This window comes from Centruroides sculpturatus, unplaced genomic scaffold (assembly GCF_000671375.1).
Source record: "Centruroides sculpturatus isolate CEXI.00-Female unplaced genomic scaffold, Cexi_2.0 scaffold718, whole genome shotgun sequence".
NCBI classification, from domain to species: domain Eukaryota; kingdom Metazoa; phylum Arthropoda; class Arachnida; order Scorpiones; family Buthidae; genus Centruroides; species Centruroides sculpturatus.
In genome coordinates, this window is record NW_019384925.1 from 111,259 (window position 1) to 131,361 (window position 20,103).

Here is a 20,103-nt window from a genome sequence, read left to right on the forward strand (position 1 = left end):
TAAGGTATTAAATTACAATAAATAATTTTTCAAATTATACAATTTACTCTAGTGTTGTGTTAAAAATTAGAAACGAATCAATTTTAATCACAAAAATTTATTATCATTAATAATTTGATAAATTTATTAAGCAATTTTCTCAATCGTAACCAATATATCGGGGTGAAATGTTATTTTTAAACAGATTTTATTCAGTTTTATTCTAGTTTATTGTTCCGTTTTTTGTTTTCTTCCGGTAGAGTTTACTCTTTCTACTTCTGGATGATTTCTATCTATAAATACTACACAATAATAGACAAAAATACAGCAAGTCAGTTTTTTTTCTATTTTAAACACTTTCATATCAATATTCAGCCTTCTTTGCGTAAAACATTTTTTCATTTTTGGCTCTTTTCCTCTGTAGGCACTAAAAGGATCTTTTTCTCTCATACCCTGGATATGGGCAGGCGCAAAATAAGTGAGACTGGGTCTGGCATATCCGGGACTTACGGCCTATAAAAAATAAAAAATTTTGTTCCTGGTCGAACCCATAATGGGCTTGATAAAAAGACCCTTTTTTAATAATATATTTATAAAAATACAAATTTACATAATTACGTAACTCATTTTAAAAATTTCCAATTTCGAAATAAGCCGATAGAGGGCGCAGCACTTCCGGTGTTATGGCGGCTACGATATTCAGATTGATCGAATGATCCTCCCGTAAAAAAATCATTTCGTCCAGTCGAGTTGTCGTTTTCTTGATATTATTTCACGTAGATTACTTCTATATTTATCCGAATGGCGACGGCTAGTCGAAGGTTATCGTAAGTTACACCCGAATATGCTTTTATTCTGTTGAATTTAAAATTTTAACTTCTAATTTTAAGCCGGCATTTTCTTCATTTTTAAGTAAAATCAAATCATTTGGTGTATTTTTTTTTGGCATTTTTCTATTTTTACTTAAAAATGAAATCGATGTGAGTAAAGTTTCTATTTGCTTTCCAGATTTAAAACTATTTGATAAATAAACTAAAAGTAACTTCGACCCAACTTTTATATTTAATTCTACCAATTAAATCTGACTTTCAATTCTCCTATAGAAAATAAAGGCGTTATTCACAATACTTCGGTTAACACCTGACATTTGTATACATGCTTTGCCTTCTCAATTGTTGTATTATTCATTGTGTAAGGGAGGGTGGCACGGTTTACCCTTTTATAACTTATAACACTTATTTCTGCTATGTACTTGAATGTGTGCGATTCCGTCCGGTGCATTAAATGCCTTCCCAAAATGTTTGTTCAAGTTATACGTAAACTGTTGTGCCGCGTTTCTGATATTTCGGATTAAACTTTATTGGGTTATATATTGTGCTAGTTGGTTGTTTGATGCATTTATTAAATATTTATTACGTATTTGCGCCGTTCGAATACTTTGTCGCTTGATATTTTACTGATGAGTTGTGTGTCGAGATTCCTGAAATTTCCTTACTAGATGATGATATTTAATTTTCAATCATATTAAAGAGGAATGTGTGTGTGTGGAGGTTTTCCACATTCAAACTCATCCTATTGTTAGATCTTATTTAAACATCTTACAAGAACACATGCGTGTACAGTATTCAAAATCTGTTATTGTTCAATTTTATATTTGAATGTTAATTGTTTTTGCGCCTGTTAATTGGTTGTTGCGAGTCACACTTTTTATATTCCTGAAATTGGTATCTCTCCTATGTTTCAAAAGTTATGCTCGAACAAATTTGAAATTGCAATGGATGTTTTTCTTCCGGCAATTGTACATTGAGATCAACCTGAAGTTGGGCTGTAAATCTGCCTGAAAACATTTCTCTTACTATTAAATCTGATTGTTGAAAGAAAAATCTTGACTTGTTGATAGTTTTGAGCATTTCTGGTCGGTATTCCCTGAAATAGACCTAAAGAAACCCGAAAACACGTGATTTTCAATTTTAAACCCTTTTGACCCCAATAAGGTAGTATTTTTAGTTTTAATTAATGTTTTTTAGCATATATAAATTTGATGTACACTTTTTAAGTGTTGTTTTATTAAAAATTTATTACTTTTGAGTACATAAAACTATGGATTCTAAGAAGATTAAGTATTTTATACATCTAAAAATTTGTCTGGCTTCTATTCAGGTATAGAATTTAATATACCGGTATTTGTAGTATATCATATAATTGTTGAGTATTATATATTATACAATCTATACATTGTAAATATAGAAAAAAAAAGACAATTTATAATATAAAAATTTTTTTATTACTTTAATAATAGATAAATTAATAGTGCTATAAAAATTCTTGGTAAAAAAATATAAAGGTTCCAATAGATATAAAAACTTTTTAAAATTTAAAACGAATGATCTACGGCAAAATTATTGACATACAGGAAAGCACTAAAAAATTTTTTTGGTGGCATTGACCTTTCTGTGTAGGCTTCTCAAGTGCTCTGCATGTAAATTAGTATTTAAAAGCATTACAGTCTAATAGTTTTTTCTTATCTTAATGTATTCCTTAATATAGAAGATAATATGTTTCAGTATTAAGGTATGTATTTTTGAATGTTAAACTTATATTTGGTGAATAATAGATGCTTATAAAGTAAAGATTGATACAACCAAAACTCTGTTCCCATTTTCATTGATGCTGTTTTGGATTGTTTTGTAAATGTAGCTTTTAAAAAATTTTATAATGAGTCAAATGATGCAATAAACATTTATAAAATGTTTTGTTAGGCAAATAAACAATAAATTGATTCATGCTTTTTAATGGAATGGTGTTATTTGTTATTGGAACATATATTTGAAATAAAAATATTAAGAAACAAGTGTTTAAACATTAAAATTTTTTTTATCGGATTTCCAATGATAAATATGTGGCCATATTTGATCGTGAAATCTAGAATTTCTCTGTGCAATAAAGAACAATGAAATATTTATTATATTATCAATATAAAAAGCAATTTTAAATTAAAAAATTTTAATTATTTATTACATTGAATTTCCTTGTTGCATAATAGAATTTCACTATTAGAGTATATGAAATATTCACAAAAAATAAAAACAAGATGATAAAAACTAAAAAAGGGAGAAAAGGAAAAACAAAACTGTATATGTATTATAATAAACTGACTTAATTGTCACCAATTTAATTAAAATAATGGTGATTAAAATAAAAGATATTTGAATATGTCATTAACCATTCTACATATTAATACAACTAAACACTTTCGTATAATTCGTTTCAAACCGTGGTAAGGTGTTATATTAAAATTTTAACAAACTGTAAATTTTATTTATAAAATTGTTGCTTTTATCATTGTGAGTAGAAGAGGGAATAAAAGACAAATTGCTTTTTAACATTGTAATTTAAGTGTAACATGTTCAAGGTTAAAGGATTTTAGAATAAATGTGATGATGACAGTTTTAATTATATATTTTTTGTAGTTTAATATATTTTAAATATAATTTGATAGCATAAAATGAAGCTTGCATTTTTCTATGTATTTGATTAATTTTTTAAGTACTTAATACTTAAAATAATAAACTTAACAGTTTGGGTCTTGTGCATTTTTTTGGGGGGATAAAGTTGTGAAAATAAAAAGAATATTATTGATTTTTTTTTAATATAGAGCAGTATATAAATGATAAATAATATAATATAATGTTAAATAAATATCATGTAGATAGGTTAGGTTTTGTTTTATATTTTATAAAGTATAGTTACTTTCTGAAGCACAGGTAAATAAAATAAATAAAATGCTATATTTGTAGGATGTAATATAAATCATTACATCTATAAATCTTACAAAAATCTTTAAAAATTTTCTGATATTAATTTTATTAGCTTAATGATTTGTATAAAGATGAAAAAATTCTTTTGTAGGATTTTGTATTTAATTAGTTATAATCTTACATTGCAATGATGGATCTGGAAATGTCACACTAAGAATTAATGAGAATTTTTTTTGTCTATAAAAATTTTATAAATTTTAATTAGACTGAAGAGCTTATATTTAAAGTATACATGATCATATCCATAAAAGGTTTCTCTACAGTTTCTGTATAATTTGTTACATCATATCCATAGTTGAAAGACTTCAGGATCATTTAAATTTACTTATTTAATTTCTGGATTTAATACATATTTTATACTGAACTTTCTTTGGCTTCTTGATTTGCATTTATATAATTGTTTGCATTAATAAAATTTTGGAGTCTGAATGACATTATCAAACTTATATTTAAAGTATACATGATCATATCCATAAAAGGTTTCTCTACAGTTTCTGTATAATTTGTTACATCATATCCATAGTTGAAAGACTTCAGGATCATTTAAATTTACTTATTTAATTTCTGGATTTAATACATATTTTATACTGAACTTTCTTTGGCTTCTTGATTTGCATTTATATAATTGTTTGCATTAATAAAATTTTGGAGTCTGAATGACATTATCAAACTTCTATATATCAATCTATAGCATGATAAATTATAAGTCAATGACTGGCTTTCTGCCAGTATAACTTCTGTAATTTTATTACGTCGGTAATTGGTTCCAGGAGAGGCGACATAAGTCGAAAAACGACACAAGTCGAATTTACTTATTTCCGAATCTACTTGTCACTAGCTAAACCATAAATTACTATTCCTGGTTCTGTATTTTATTTATTAATGCATTTTTAATATATGGTTAATAAGGATCTATTTTAAGCTTACAAACAAATAAATTTTAGTTTTTAATATAGTACAGAAACAATAATCTAAATTTACGAATGCATGTACTGTAAATACAGTACATACTTGTAAATGTATATATTTTAATATGATTTTATGTGCTTTAAATGCTTTTCTAGTGATATTACGACTTCAATATTTGTGGCGGACAGACGTAAAGTCAAATAAAATGACTTAAACTCGATTTTTATTTTTCCATATACTTTTTTGACAAACGACGTATAATTGGGAACGACGTAAGTCAAGGTATATCTGTATAAAAAAAATCCTTTAATTATAATTTAAATTAGCATATTAGTTTAAATGTATAGTATTGAAATTCCAGCATTCTTTAAGCAATGAATTTTGAAATAATTAGAAAAAAAGGAATGGTATGCAATAAAAGATAATTAAGTTCTGCTATTTTAACTGAATAGTTTCTCACATTTTTGAAATGAAAGCATCAATAAAATTAATAATAAATAATTGTATTTTATTTTTTTAAACCACATAACAAATTACAATTAAGAATTTATATTTTGGATAATTTCTTGGTTTGTTTTCAAGTTTTTTTATACCCAAACTGAATTTTAAACAATACAATTTATAATAGATGCATAATGGGCATATTTTGTTTTCAACAAGATAAGGAAGTTGTAAGATTTTGTTCATCACTTATGGTTGACTGAATATTAAAATAATGTAGCATGGTTCTGTTGTATAGGATATAAAGAAATATTTGCTTTAATGATGATTAAAAAACAAAATGTAAAAACATCAGTCTGAGAGTACTAGAGCTTTGTTTTTTTTAAACTCCATTGTAGAAATGTTTTTTTTTTTAATTTGTTACACTTTTTCTGTGCAATATGTAGAATACTGATTCACTGCAACCAAATATCAGTCTTTAAGCATTTAGCATTTGTGAAATGCTTGTCATTAAATTTGATTTTTCTTGATACAACAGAAATGAGTTTTATGTAGAAAAGTTTTTAAAATTACTTAAAAACTTTTTGTAAACTGGAAGATATAATACAATAAGACAATAAGACAACCATCAGAAAACCCAACCCCAAAAACCTATAAAATTTTTTAAAAAATATAAAAGCTTTGTGAATATCTTCACTTTCTTTCTGTCTTTTAATCCAGCAACACTCCAAAACAGAATTCTTATATGCAGAAAGAAAGCAAAGATTTGTGAAGTTTTTATATTTAAAGAAAAATTAATTACTATCTGATTTTAAATATTTACTATAAAATTCTAAAGGTTTTATGATATTTGATCTAAACTGGCCTATTAATGAGGCCAAAAATGTTCAGTTTTGTTAAATCTTGGGGCTGGAATTTCTTACAGTTGTCTTTTTGTCTTAGATTTTAAATATTTGTATTTATCATTAATTTTTTATTTTTGAACAGAAAATGCTGCTGTAATTTAATTTTTAAAAATTAGCTTTATTTTCTTGTTATAAACTGTTTATTTTGCATGAAGTATTTGGCTTTTGGACACACACACTTCTAAAAATACTTACAAAAGTCAAATTTCAAAAGTTTAACATTTAGAGTTGCTTGTTATAAAAGGAATTCTGTTTCCTGAGATCTAAAAATTATAAAATTCCTATCCTTAATAGAAATTCTGTAATTATAACTGTAATTTAATTAAAACTATCAAAAAAGTGCCACTGTATAAAAACAAATTGTTTGTTTGTTGGCTGAAAATGTCCAAATTTTGTTTGCAAGATATGATTTAGAGATATGAATATGAAAGAACAGTTATCCAAAAGTTGAGAATTACTTGCATGTAATAATTGAAGATTGGTCAAAACGATATTGTATGTTTTCTCAGAATAATAATGGAGCCAATATTTGTTATTCTATATATGCAAACATTGGTGTTGAATTTTTAAATACATTTGATGGGTTCAAAGTGGAACTAAACTGACTGTAAATGTTTGAAAGAAAAATATAAATTATTCAGATCTATGTCAATATTATACAGAAATATCATATTTGTTTATACAAAAACATTTAGAGAACTATATTTAGCCAATTTAATCTAACACTGAGATATTTGGATGTTTAGTGACAACAGTGAGTACAGTTTTTATTGCCACTAAAACAATATGGTACTGTAAAGAAAAGTTTTCACAAATTAAAATGTAACTATAACTTGTTCTCCTTTATTTTATTAAATTGTGATACTAAAACCATAAAACCATTGCTGATATATTAAGAAACAATTACTCCTCATTAAGAGCATGTTGTATTGTGAATGTTCCTCGCAGTTGTGCTTTTTTCTATAAATTTATTGTAAACTTTTACATCCAAATTTTTAGCATGGTTCACATTCAAAATAGTCTTGTGATTCAATAAAACAAATGGCAGGAAAATATCTTTAAATAATGACCCCCTCATAGTGGACAACCAAGCACTATAGTTATTGAAGCACTAGCAGATGAGCCCAGCGTTGCTTGGGCAAAAACTAATAGTAAAGATTAAGATTATTAGATTATAGCCAATCTTACCCTTTTTCACTGGGTGCGAGAATAAGGTTCCCCTCTTCTGAAACTAATTAGAGGCTTTTTAGATGAGTCTAAAAGTTTGTTCAATTTCCTGCAAAAATGCAAAAAACTGCATCTAAACTAGTACAGTAGAATCTGAGTTCTGGTTAAGAATTAATCAGAACTCAGATTCTACTCTCCTCAGTGAGGATTTCGAAAAATCCCTTCTTACTATATATGTTCTCATGACGTACCCTAACTGTGTACCAAATTTCAACTTTCAACTCCTAACCATTTGGACTGTGCTTAATATTATTATTATTATTATTAACCCATCCTGATTATAATATAAGATTAGTGCTGTGAAAAAACTAGTGATGGAAGACTGGCAAATAACTGTTCAAGGAAATAAGAACAAGTATAGTGGTAAGTTCTTGAAATGCTACACAACCATTTGGGGTTAAACAAAATGTTAGGTGCCTCAACTGTTGGGACCAGTGCAAAAACTGACCAGAATCAAAACATGCCATCGACTTTGAGATATTTTCCTCTTGGGAATTTATTTTTGCTTTGATTAATAACAACTGATGAAACTTGGATTATGTACTTCAATCCAAAAATTAACTGAAGAATGACAAAAAAATCAGTTGGACTGCAAATTACAGTGTAGACAATTGCATCAGTTTATATAGTGATGATTCCATCAGAATCCCAGAATACAGTAGACCCCCATAACACAGTAGATACATTCCGTGTTTTATGAAATTCATGTTGTACAAGTCTTTAAATACATGAGCCAATCACAGCCCGGCACATATGCAGTTTACAGACTATGGCTGTTTGAACGGTTTTCTTTCATAAAATTAATCGATTGTAGAGTAATTTGACTCAACATTTCCAAAACACGTATAATTTTTTGGGAATAATCCATATAAACTATGCTATAAACAAAAAATTGTAGGATTACTTACCGAGTGTGCACCGTTGGATGATGCTACTGCTTAAGCTTGTTTTTGTCGTGGAGCAGCGTGTGTTTCCTGATAAAATATTTTTCTGCAAAAATTTTGCTGAACTTTGGAGACATCATTAATATAAATATAATTTTTATGGCCATTAAATAATAAATGGTTTTTAGTAGGTCCGCTGCTCATTTAAACTCAATGGTTTGGGCAATATCTGTTATTGGTCCAGATTCGACCAATCCTGCCGCGACACAAGTTTGCGATGACGTTTTACCGTGTTATACGAGTCTCTTTTAGCATGTTGTACGAACACCATCACAATTTTTTCGCCGTGTTATACGAAATCCGAACCTGTGTTATAGAGGGTCTACTGTATTGTAATCTTACAGACTATCTACCACAAGACACTACAAATATAGAATACTATTATTTGAAACTTATGTTAGGACCTTTATGTAAAGACCTGGTCAAAAAATGGCATTGAAAGTTGAATGTATGACTGTTACTGCAAAAGGACAATGAAAGACCACATACCACTTACAAAACTCTGGAGTTTTGGGAAAACTGCCCTAGGAATTGCTACCTCATTTTGCCTATTCTCTTGCTTAACCAGCCAGTAATTGTCATCATTTCTGAGAATTAAAAAAATTACTTTGGGGAATTCATTTCCACAGTGATTTCTTCTGTGGAAGATTTAAATGTGAAACTATAAGTGGATATGGGATACGCCAAAAAAGTTTTTTGAAGATGGGATAAAAAATTTGTTTTACATTTGGATAGAAGTATGATACTAAACAGGAATTTTATTGAAAAATTGTCTTGTAATATTAAAGAAAATTGATAAAGAATTTAAAATAAAATTCCAGAACTTTGGAAAAACTACTACAGTACTATGACATTTTTTGCATTTTTTGTAAGAAATTTGAAATTATATAAAACAAAGAAGTCAATTGATTTCATGCCATGTTTGAATTTTATGAAATTTAAACATGTTTTGAAAAATTTTTGTTGGTTATCTGTGGTGAGAGTGATACACATTCAAAATCCAACATATTGGTTCTATTCTATTATTCTAAGAAATACTGTAGACTATAGTTAACTTTTGCCATTTAATAGTAAATACTTAAGTTTTTACTACATCATATTAAACTAAAAAGTAAGTAACCTAGATTCCTAGTTTTGAATTTAAACATTAAAACAATGTGTTGTAAAAATAGGTTTTGTTTTATTATTATTCTGTATCTATACTCCACATACTTTTGTATTGAATGCATCAAATATTGTGTTAAGATAGGGTATTTTTAATTATAATATGCCTGAATAAATAATTTTCAATAAATTCAAAGAAAATAATGACTGTCCTCATGTAGTAACTGCAAAGAAAATATGCAGTTTAAAATAGTAGCTGTAGTTATTATTTAAGTAAAACTGGTAGTTGAATTAATTTATTAGAAATTAATCATTTTTACATATTAAATAGTTATTAAAAGTTGTTTATCTGTTTTATATGAAGATTCTGACCCTAACTTTATCTTCCAAGTACTGATTTGGCAGATATCTCACTCTAATGATTTAGTGTGGCAGCATGCCATCTGTGTCGTCTTTGATCAATAGTTTGGACTAGGAGGATTGTGAAACTAGATTTATATGAAGTGCCAAATTTAATTTATACTGCACTTGTCTATCCTGTGGAAAAATACATAATCAATCAAGTACTTTATATTTAAATTAATACTATTATGAACAAGTTAATAGAATTATCACCATATAAAAGATGTTAAAGGAGGAGATATTACTTGATACAGTGGGCATGGCAAAAGAATATTGTTTATTGGCACATACTGATAGCAGTCTACATTCTTTAATTAATAGAGAGGTTGAGGCACACGTTTTAATCGTGTAAACATGTACGTGTGACGTTCGGCGCCGCTTCCCCATAAGCCTAAAAGTTTGACAATGGTGTTTGGATAGTCGGTGGAATCACGCTCGACATTTCAAACACCATCGTCAAACTTTTAGGCTTACGGGAAAGTGGCGCCAAACGTCACACGTACACGTTTACACGTTTAAAACGTGTGCCTCAACCTCTCTAATATTTCCTGTAAGGCTGAGTGTGAGGCAGAAGCTATATACAATATACATTTATCACGTGTATTTAATTCTATACATTGTTTTAAAAAGTAATTTTAAACTTCTGCATTAGAATGTCTTATTCTGTTGAATGATGGCTAGATCAAATGAACTGAAAACATTATTTAAATAAATATATTTTGATATCCGTTTAAAGTAATGTGAGAATTTTAATGGTCAAAATGGTGCCAAGTTTTGCACACTGTTTATACATATATAAAGTAATGGCTTTATTTTCTATGCAGTAATAGTCTAGTGATGCTTTTGTTCACAGAATTATTGTATGTTCATTTATGCTTAAAAGCACATTTCCAGTTAATGAATTTCTTTATATTTTTATGTATTGTTTATTAATATGTAATATAGTCCATTCCTGTATGTAAACTTCTATATTACTGAAAAATACAAGTTGTATTACTAAAAAAAATTATAAATAATTTATGATTTTATTGTTACGTCTTGTGATAAGTGGCTTTATTCAATAACTTTTGTATAACATCACGTGATTTAGTCATGTAATCATATATAAAGTCTTAGTCATAGAAATTAACTTCATTTATGATTCATGACAAAATAGGATATTAATGTATTAAAAAATTTATAATAATTTATATTATAATTAAATAAATTTAAATTCTTACTATTAGAGATCTTAATATATAATTTTGAATACTTAAGTTTTCTTTATATTTAATTTTAAAAATAAAGTATTATAATTTAAAGAAAAGCATGAAAAAATTAAACATGCCTATATGTTATACATTTTTCTTTTAAATTATCAGAATGTAGGGAAAAAATCTAAAATTCAAGCTATGACTTTGAAGAACTATTTTTAGATTTATAAAAAAATGTTATAAAATTAGTAATCATTTGGCATTTTAAATAATGTATTATTCCAAATTTAAGACTATTTAAAAATATATATACTTTAGAAGGAATTGTATAATTAGAAATATAGTTGAAAGTAAATTATTAGATAGTAATAAATATTAAAGGTATATTTAAAATATAATTAATAAAGAATAAAGAAGTATTATAAATTTTTACTGTGAAAATGATGTTTTTATGTTATGGTTAATTAATGTTTTTATGATGAGAAGGAAAAAAGTAGCAGAAAACAAAATATAACAAGTATAATACCTTGACATACTGTTGTGAATTTTGTGATCCTTCAAACAAGTAAACAATATTTAATAATGAAGAGTCAGTTGTGATCATGACTCTCCAAAAAAGAAGTTTTACAAAGAATAGTTATATTAATATAAATAATAAATGTAATTATCTAGTCAATCTGTCACACGTGTACAGGATAGCCATTTATAAAATTTTTAAGAAAAAAATCAGGATTCCTGACACTAGTTAGGATGAATAGTTTATTATCCTAACTCACGTTTACTGTTCTGGATTTTAAGAGGGATATTTCGACCTTGGGAAAGACGATGGAGTTCAGCAAAAGAAAATATAAAGGAAATTTGTCTAGATTAAGTAAAATTAGATTTATTAGTGAGAAAATAACAAATCTTCAGAAATATACAAATGAAATTTATAGAATAAATCTTAACACACACAATTTTTATACTTTATGTATTCATTTAATTTTGTGGGATACATATTTCCTAATTCCTAAGTATAAAAATAACTCCTCCTATTACTATTATCTAAACTATTATTTGAAACAGCAAAATTACCATTTTAACTATCGAATTCCTTTTTATATCTGAGAGAGAATTTACATTATTTAATATTTCCTCTAATTGTTTTTCTAATTCTTCCCTTTTTTTTCTGGAGAGAGATTCTTTTGTTTCTGTGTAGGCAGGGAATTTTCAGAAGGATGGTCTCAACTGGGTTTCCTCACGCTGTCCTATTATGGTTGGCCCTATTTATTTTATTTCAATTGTCTAATCATTGGGACCACCCAACGAGAGAAACAACAAGGATCTTCCTTGTTGAATTGGTATCAAAATTAACATATCTCGTAAATGACAGGAACTTCCCTCAAAAAATGAAAGTAAGTCCTTTTGTGAATCACGACTTAAACAAAAAGTAATCTTTTCATTAAATTATTAAATGTTACATCAATTTAGACACTTCAAAACAATTATGGTCCCTTGGATCTCACACTTTAAAACTCATCATGTCATTCAAAAAAACAAAAAAGCATCTATTCCTTGTCCTAATGAAGAATAGTTTTTTTCAAAAGTGCCACTGAATAGCCAATATTTTTTTAATTAAAATTTAACTACAAATGGAAATAGTCACAATTAGTATGTAGTGAATATGTATATGAATTTGCACATAGGGAATTTTCATAAAGGAATTATTTATAGACTAACATTATTGCTACACCATAAAACTTGTCACCTTGATCCACATTAACTTGAGTTTGTGGGACACTGTTGTACCCAAGTGCTTTAAAGTTATTGTGAGTTATCATCAGGAATGTTGATGAATGTTTGATTAGATTGCTATTAATATGGAATGAATAATTTTCATTATATATAGCAGTGGTATGCAGTGACATTTGATGATAGGGAAGCTGCGCCGGCCCTGGATAGAATCATTGGAAGCATTATACAATATTTTGGTATGTAACATCCATGAGCTAAACCGCATGAGGTTGATGCTCTGTAAAATGCATGTGCAAATGCATGTAATCCAGCTGCTTTACACCAAATATTTTCATTGTGAAAGCTGTCCCATATTTGACAATACAGCACTTGGAAATATGCATACAGTCGACCCCCCTATAAGATAGAGATACGTTCCATTCTTTAGGAATTTCTTATGAATCCTTCCAATCACAACCCGACACGTATCAAGTTTACGAACTACAGCTGTTTGAAAGATTTTCTTCCATAAAATTAATCGATTCTAGACTAATCCGACTCAACATTTCCAAATTATGTATTTTTTTTTTGGGAATAATCCGTATAAACTACGCTATAAACAAAAAATTGTAGGATTACTTACCGAGTGTCACCATTCGACATTGCCATTGCTCAACATTGTTTTCGTCGCGGAACAGCTCAGCAAAGAGCGGCCGATTTCTAACAACTTATTTTTCTGTGAAAACTTCGTAGAACTTCGGAGACATCATTAATATAAATAATTTTAATCGCCGTTGAATAAGAAATGTTTCTTTCACAAGAAATGTATAAAATTACAGTACTGTATTAGACTTACGGTACCTAATTTACATACTGACAGACGATAGTTAGCGTAAAAATCTCCGTAGCGTGGCGCCACGCTAGACGGCGGAAATTATATATTTAATTATAACAAAGTTACAATAAGTTAATATATAATTATATATACAGTACCTAATTTATATATAATTAATATATAATTATATGTACAGTACCTAATTTATATATAATTTATATAATACTGTCCAGACGATAGAAATCTCTCCGTAGTTGGCGCTACGGACAGCGGGAAAGTAGTTCGGCTGCCCAATGACGTTTGAGGTAATTATAGGGAATTTTTACTGTTTTTTACGGATACCGGTCACAATTTTTTCGTTGTTTTATAGGAATCGTAATTATAGTGACCGTAATTACAGGGGGGTCGACTGTATATGAATTTTTATTCGAATATATATATAATAGCAATCTTATCATTTATTTTCACATTTAAAATATTAATTTTAATTATTTCAAAGTACTTGTACATTAAAATATGAAAATAATTGCATAGTATGTATTTATACTTTAGAAAATACAAGGAAAGCTGCACTTCCACAGCTTCCATGGACAGCACACCACTGATATATAATGACTTTCAAAGACTGACTAAAAAATATGCCAAACTAAGAAGCACATTGAATTTAAAGCAAACCTGACTTTTTCCTGCATTTCTGAATTAAAGTTCAGAAATGTAGGGGGAAGTTATTTGTGAACATAAAAATGTGTATCTTAAATTCAAAATAATATATTATTTCACACTGAAATCAAAATTTATTTAATATCTAAACTTTTAAATTTGTGTAATAGAAACTGAATAAATTTATTTTTAATGTTATGCAAATTTCATTAAATTTGACTTATTATTTGGTAGAGTTGCTGTTTACTGATGACGAGGAATTTGTAATAAAATTTGTTTATTCATAATAACTCAGTTTGTTTTTTTAATATATTCTTTTTTGAATATAAATATTCCATAAAAGTTTATAGAATGCTGTTTAGATTAAACATTTAATTATATTCAAAAGGAATAATTTCACATTATTGAAGGTACAAAGAGATTACAGTGGAACCTCGGTATACGACCTTAATCCGTTCCTGGTGTTTGGACTTATACCGAATAGGACGTATACCAAACCAACCTTTTCCATAAGAAGTAATGTAAAAATGATTAATCCGTTCTCATGTAAAAAAATGGCTGGCTTTAAACACCTCGCTTTCCTGGCTAGCTTCTGCTTGATTTTTCATGAGATCAGCATGTATCCTTTCATCTTTCTCGCAAATAATTTCTTCCAATACGCTGTTGCCAGCGCACTGTTTTTCAGTTATTCAAAGCAAAAGCAATTTCTCGACACGATCTAACGTCTTTGATCTCTGTTTAGAAATTGATTTAACCCCTTTCGCAACGTTAGCAGATTTAATAATGTCTTTATTTTTCACGATTGTCGATATCGTCGTTCTCGGAATACGGTATGCAACAGTTAAATCTCGAACACGCGTGCCACCTTCATATTTCTCAACAATCTTTTTTCAGTTCCATTGTCATTTTTTTATTTTTCTGTTGCCTTTTTGCAATTCATGATTAATAAAAATAATAAAATGTTATTTACAAATTAAAATCAGAAGAAATTTAACAAAGTTATAAACCGTGGCACCGCGAACGTCTAATTTGGTCTAGTACACCGATAGTGCTACTTGTTCATAGATGGCGCTTATAATTGAATTAAGTCGTATACCGAACAAAAGTCGTATACCGAGCAAAATTTGTTTCGTCCAAACAGGACGTATTCCGAATTGGAAGTATTCTAATGCAGACGTATACCGAGGTTCCACTGTATTTAAAAGTACTTTCTCTTTTTGACATGAGTTATGAGGCAATCAAGGAAACATAGGCATTCACAGAAAATTTTCTAGAGCTTGGAAGACATATAATTACATCAATAAATTTTTACTTACTGGTATTTAATTTTTGGGGTTTTTCACATGTAAATTGTAGAATACAGTATTGCATCAACACAAAAAGACAAATCATCCCATAGTTGAAGAAAAATATTTTACAATTATAATTTATGTAATATTTTTCTTGATCATGGGGACTAGCATTATGTTTGTCTCTATCTGCAGACACCTATGACTGTAGCATTGAAAAATAAGAGTTTAATCAAAATCAGTGAACTCTGCATCATACCTCATGAGTCTGCCTTACAGCTAGAGTTAGAAGTTATTCAGAACACTATAATTTTAAAGTTGAAAAACCACTAAGTATTTAAACAACAAATCTATCTTTCAAGTGCTTTAGTACCAGATTGTAAATTTCATTTTTCTTCCATCCCTACAGCCTTTTCAGAAAATATGGCATAAATTATTAAAATTATATGAAAACATTCCTCTCCAATTACCAGTAACATCACTACCACCTTACTTAAATTGTGTTGCAATGATAGGGATAGATAGGGAAAACAAAGAATGGGAATATACGGCATTCCTCTAGAAAACTCTGAAACTCTATATATTGGATCAACAAAAAGAAATTTAATCAAATACATTGCAGAACATCAAAGTGATGTAAGATACAGAATAACAATGGCACCAATCATCCCAGTCTGAGAACAATAATGAATGAAAGTGTGACATGACAAAGTTATTGTTCAGCCTGAGAGACCTGAAAATATTTCTTGCAGAAGCTATCTATATTAAGACTAGTAATGCATGCAACCTTTCCATATTTAAACTTGCAACTGTATGGAATTATGTTATTCTTTATCTGCCACAAGTACTATTCAGAACTCCAACATTTTGTAAAAAAAATAAATGTTAAAATTTATTTTGATTTTAAAATTTAAATCCTCATTCCAATGCAGTTATTTGAATTCTCTGTGTATTTTCAAACTACAAAAATAACCTCTCATACCTTTAAATGCAGTGCAAATTTTAATTTTTCTAATGTTTTCAGTTGTTTTAAATGTCATTCCTCGTGATAAAAAATTATTACAATTTAAAAATAAGAACGAAAGCTATCTTCTAGAACAGACTTCATTTTGAATCTTAATGCTTTAGAATCCCAACTGTTTAATTGCATATGTCAGAATTAAAGAATTTCTTCGTATCATGGCTAACATGAAATTATTCCTTCTGGTTTATTCTCCATGAGATAAAATAAGAAAGTTAATTCAATAGTTGTATTTAATTATAATGTATTGTTTTATATAGATATAAATTATGTTTAACAGTAAGAAATAAATGAATTGGAGATATTTCTGTTTCATCTAGTTACATTATGTAAGCAACATTATCTAAATGCAAGTAATCTTAAATTTCATTTGAACTGATAAATATGTGAAATAATGATATGTCTTGACTGATAGTAATAAAAGTTGTTTGTTGATTCACTATATTGTAATAAATGATGATGTACTATTAATATAATTGTTACAATGTTTTTTAATAGATACATAAAATTTATCTAATTTTTATTTATTTATTACATTTTTCATCTTTTGATATCACTTCAAATATACTGTTCATATCTGGAACTGATAACATAATAAATATTTTATATTTTAAACTATTTATAATATGATTACACATGGTTTCATAAATGTTAATTTTTTTCTGATTTAATAAATAACAATGACACTTTACTCAAATATCAATTCCTATTAAATGCTGATAAATATAAACATCATTTCCCAAAAAGGTTTTAAAGTACAGGTGGATAAATACTATATGCAAAAACTCGAATACTGGGAAGTTCATAAAAAATAAATTCAAATATTTTGAATATTTCTAATATCACACCATCATAATTGCCATTATAAATGTTTTTTAAAACATTCTGAAGTTAGAAACAAATAAATTAACTTTTTTTTATGTCAATGATATTGTATCTGCCATTGCATACACATAATAGATCCCTTTAGCACCTATGGTGTAATTTGTGACAAGTAAACTGGATCCTGAACATTTTCAAATTCTTATTTTATTAAATAAAAATCTACATTAGATTAACAAATATTTATTCTCATTCTAATCTATTTTAGTTGAGATAAGATTACATTTTTAAAAAAAGAAGTTACTTTAAAACTTGAGTCAAAATTGAAAGTTTGAAGTTTCAGTCTTAAAATTTAGTAATTGTTTTTCTTTTTGTTTTACTTTATTAATATATTGAAATAAATAAAACAAGTTAAATAATAAATAAATTATTAACTAAAGTTATGCAAGGTAATTAAATTTACTAACTATTTGGGATATTCATATATATATAAAGATCTCAAATGACCTGATTAATATTCAAATTTAATAAAAGTGATAGAAAAATTATCTCTAATTTAAAGTAATAACTTGAGTAAAAAGTTTTAACAAATCAGTAGAAACTTCTTATTCAATATTTAATGAATTTTTCCATTATTTTTTTAATAATTAAATTTATGAATAAATAAATAAACATAAATTGCTAAATTGAAGCAATATTAGAAAAAAATCAGTCTTTCTATATTTGTTTATTCCCCCAACATTTTAATTAAGCAGTTTGTTTTATATTTTATTTTTGAACTATTGGTTTGGGTTACATTAAAAAAATTCTAATAGTCATTACAATAAGCAGATTTTATTGTATATTACTTTGTGATGTACTTATACTGATGACAATTATTGAATTTAATAAGACTAAAATTGGTAAAAATTCTGATTTTATGGCTTCAGACATAAAAAAAAGTGTTAAACCAAGTATATAAATTTTTATGTCAAACAAGCTTCAAGTTTTTTATTATTATTATACAGTATTTAGGGGGTTATACTCAGTTGATACTGGTGGCTGTCTACTATGCCAGACCAGAGTCAAGGCATAGCAACCAAAAACAAAAATTAAATAAGTGTATCAGTGTCTGTATTCAGGAATTTCTTAACAATATGACATGTATTCAATATAGTGGCCTTTGTAGTGCGATGTATGTATTTCTATTCAGTTGTAATGTTTCCAGGCTTTTGTGTAGTGTGTGTGGTATCACACCTGTACAGGAGAGAACGACAGGTAAAGTCCACCCTTTCCACCCTCTGCAGATGCCTTAATTCCTGGGCAAGTTCTGTGTACTTGCTGATTTTTTTCACTGCATGTGTTTTGTACAATGTGAGCATTTGGAATGGATACATCTATAATGTATGTGCTTTTATTGTGTTTCTCAGTGAGTGTGATGTCTGGTCTGTTGTGGTAAATTGTTTTATCTGTGATTATGGCTCTGTTGTAATACATTTTGTGCATGTTGCTTTCCAATACGGTCTGTGGAATGTATTTGTAGTATGGTTCGTGGATGTCTAATAATTTGTGTTTGTTTGCAAGCTTTTGGTGTATTATATTTGCTACTTGATTATGTCTGTGTAAATAATCTGTGTGCGCCAAGAGCTTGCAACCAAAAGTGATGTGTTGTATAGTTTCTGGCAATATATGACATTTTCTGCATGTGTCATTTGTAAGTGTTGTATCTTTGAGTATGTGTTTTCTGTAGTTTTTAGTATTTATGACCTGATCCTGTATGGCAATCATGAATCCTTCTGTCTCCCCAAAGAGGCATCCCTGATCTAACCAGCTGTTTGATGAAGTTTCGTCAACAAAATATTTTGTTGACTTAATTTGTGTTGTGTCTCCTACCATACGATAGGACTACCTCACACTTTTGTCAAGGAAGTAAATCCGAAAGCAGCTTGGGAAATTATTTTTAGAAAATTTATGAACATATTACACTGTTGATGGTAGATGCTGTGAAAGAATAAACGTACTCCTACAGAATTATGATAAGCTATTACAAACAAATGTGTGTAAATTCTATAGGCACTTCACATCACTTGCAAAATAATTGAATAATTTCTGAATTAAAATTGTCTGTTTCTTTACAATATTATTCATAAATGCTTAAATAATCCTTATTTTAATAAAATACGTCATAATTTTAAACCCAAACAGAAAAAAAGAAGTTTAAACCAAACTTCTACTCACCATGTTAGATGTAGCAAACGGCATCATCATCCTTATAGAATTACCAGATGGTGGCGCTCGACATCCGACATTCACATTTAGGGCTGAAAATATCGGCCACAACCTCTGTAAGATTTGTCATCTTCACTGTTTATATGGATAAAGTTTGTTCCAGTGTTAGATTCAGAAAGTTCTTAGAGATGTGAATTATGATGATACAAAAATTTGTGGAAACATTTGGAAGACAACTATGTGCAAATTAAAAATCACAACCAGAGAGTGTTGCAGTCTTTATTCAGACCCTGTGGCATGCTGTGACATTTGATGATAGGGAAGCTGTGTTTCTGTAAGAAGCTAACTTCCAGGGGCAATCAGTTAATTGCACATCAGTGATGGTCTAGGGTCCATTCGTATTCAATTGTTCGATAAGCCAATAAACACTGTAAACTTCTCTAAATGTATTTTTAGTATTTTTAATATCACAATTACGTTTTGAATTGCTAGCCACAATATAAAGGCTATAACTAAAAATAAAATAATAAAAACTTGCTTGGTGAAATAAAATGTGTGGTGGATGTACCAGTACATACCTGGTACAAAATATTCTTCAATTGTATGAATATACTTTTAAAGAAAATTATAATT

At 28.0% G+C, this 20,103-nt stretch overlaps 1 protein-coding gene across 2 annotated transcripts in view; it reads left to right on the forward strand.

Annotated features, from left to right (window-relative positions):
• The first annotated feature begins 633 nt into the window (after positions 1 to 633).
• LOC111631906 (dnaJ homolog subfamily C member 5-like) overlaps positions 634 to 20,103 on the forward strand; it is a 48,965-nt gene continuing 29,495 nt past the window's right edge. For both annotated transcript variants that reach the window (XR_002757775.1, XM_023376242.1), the window contains exon 1: positions 634 to 806. Coding sequence is in view for 1 of the 2 variants with exons in the window: in XM_023376242.1 (XP_023232010.1) it covers positions 781 to 806 (26 nt within the window). In the remaining variant the exon portion in view is untranslated. The remainder of the gene's footprint in view (positions 807 to 20,103) is intronic.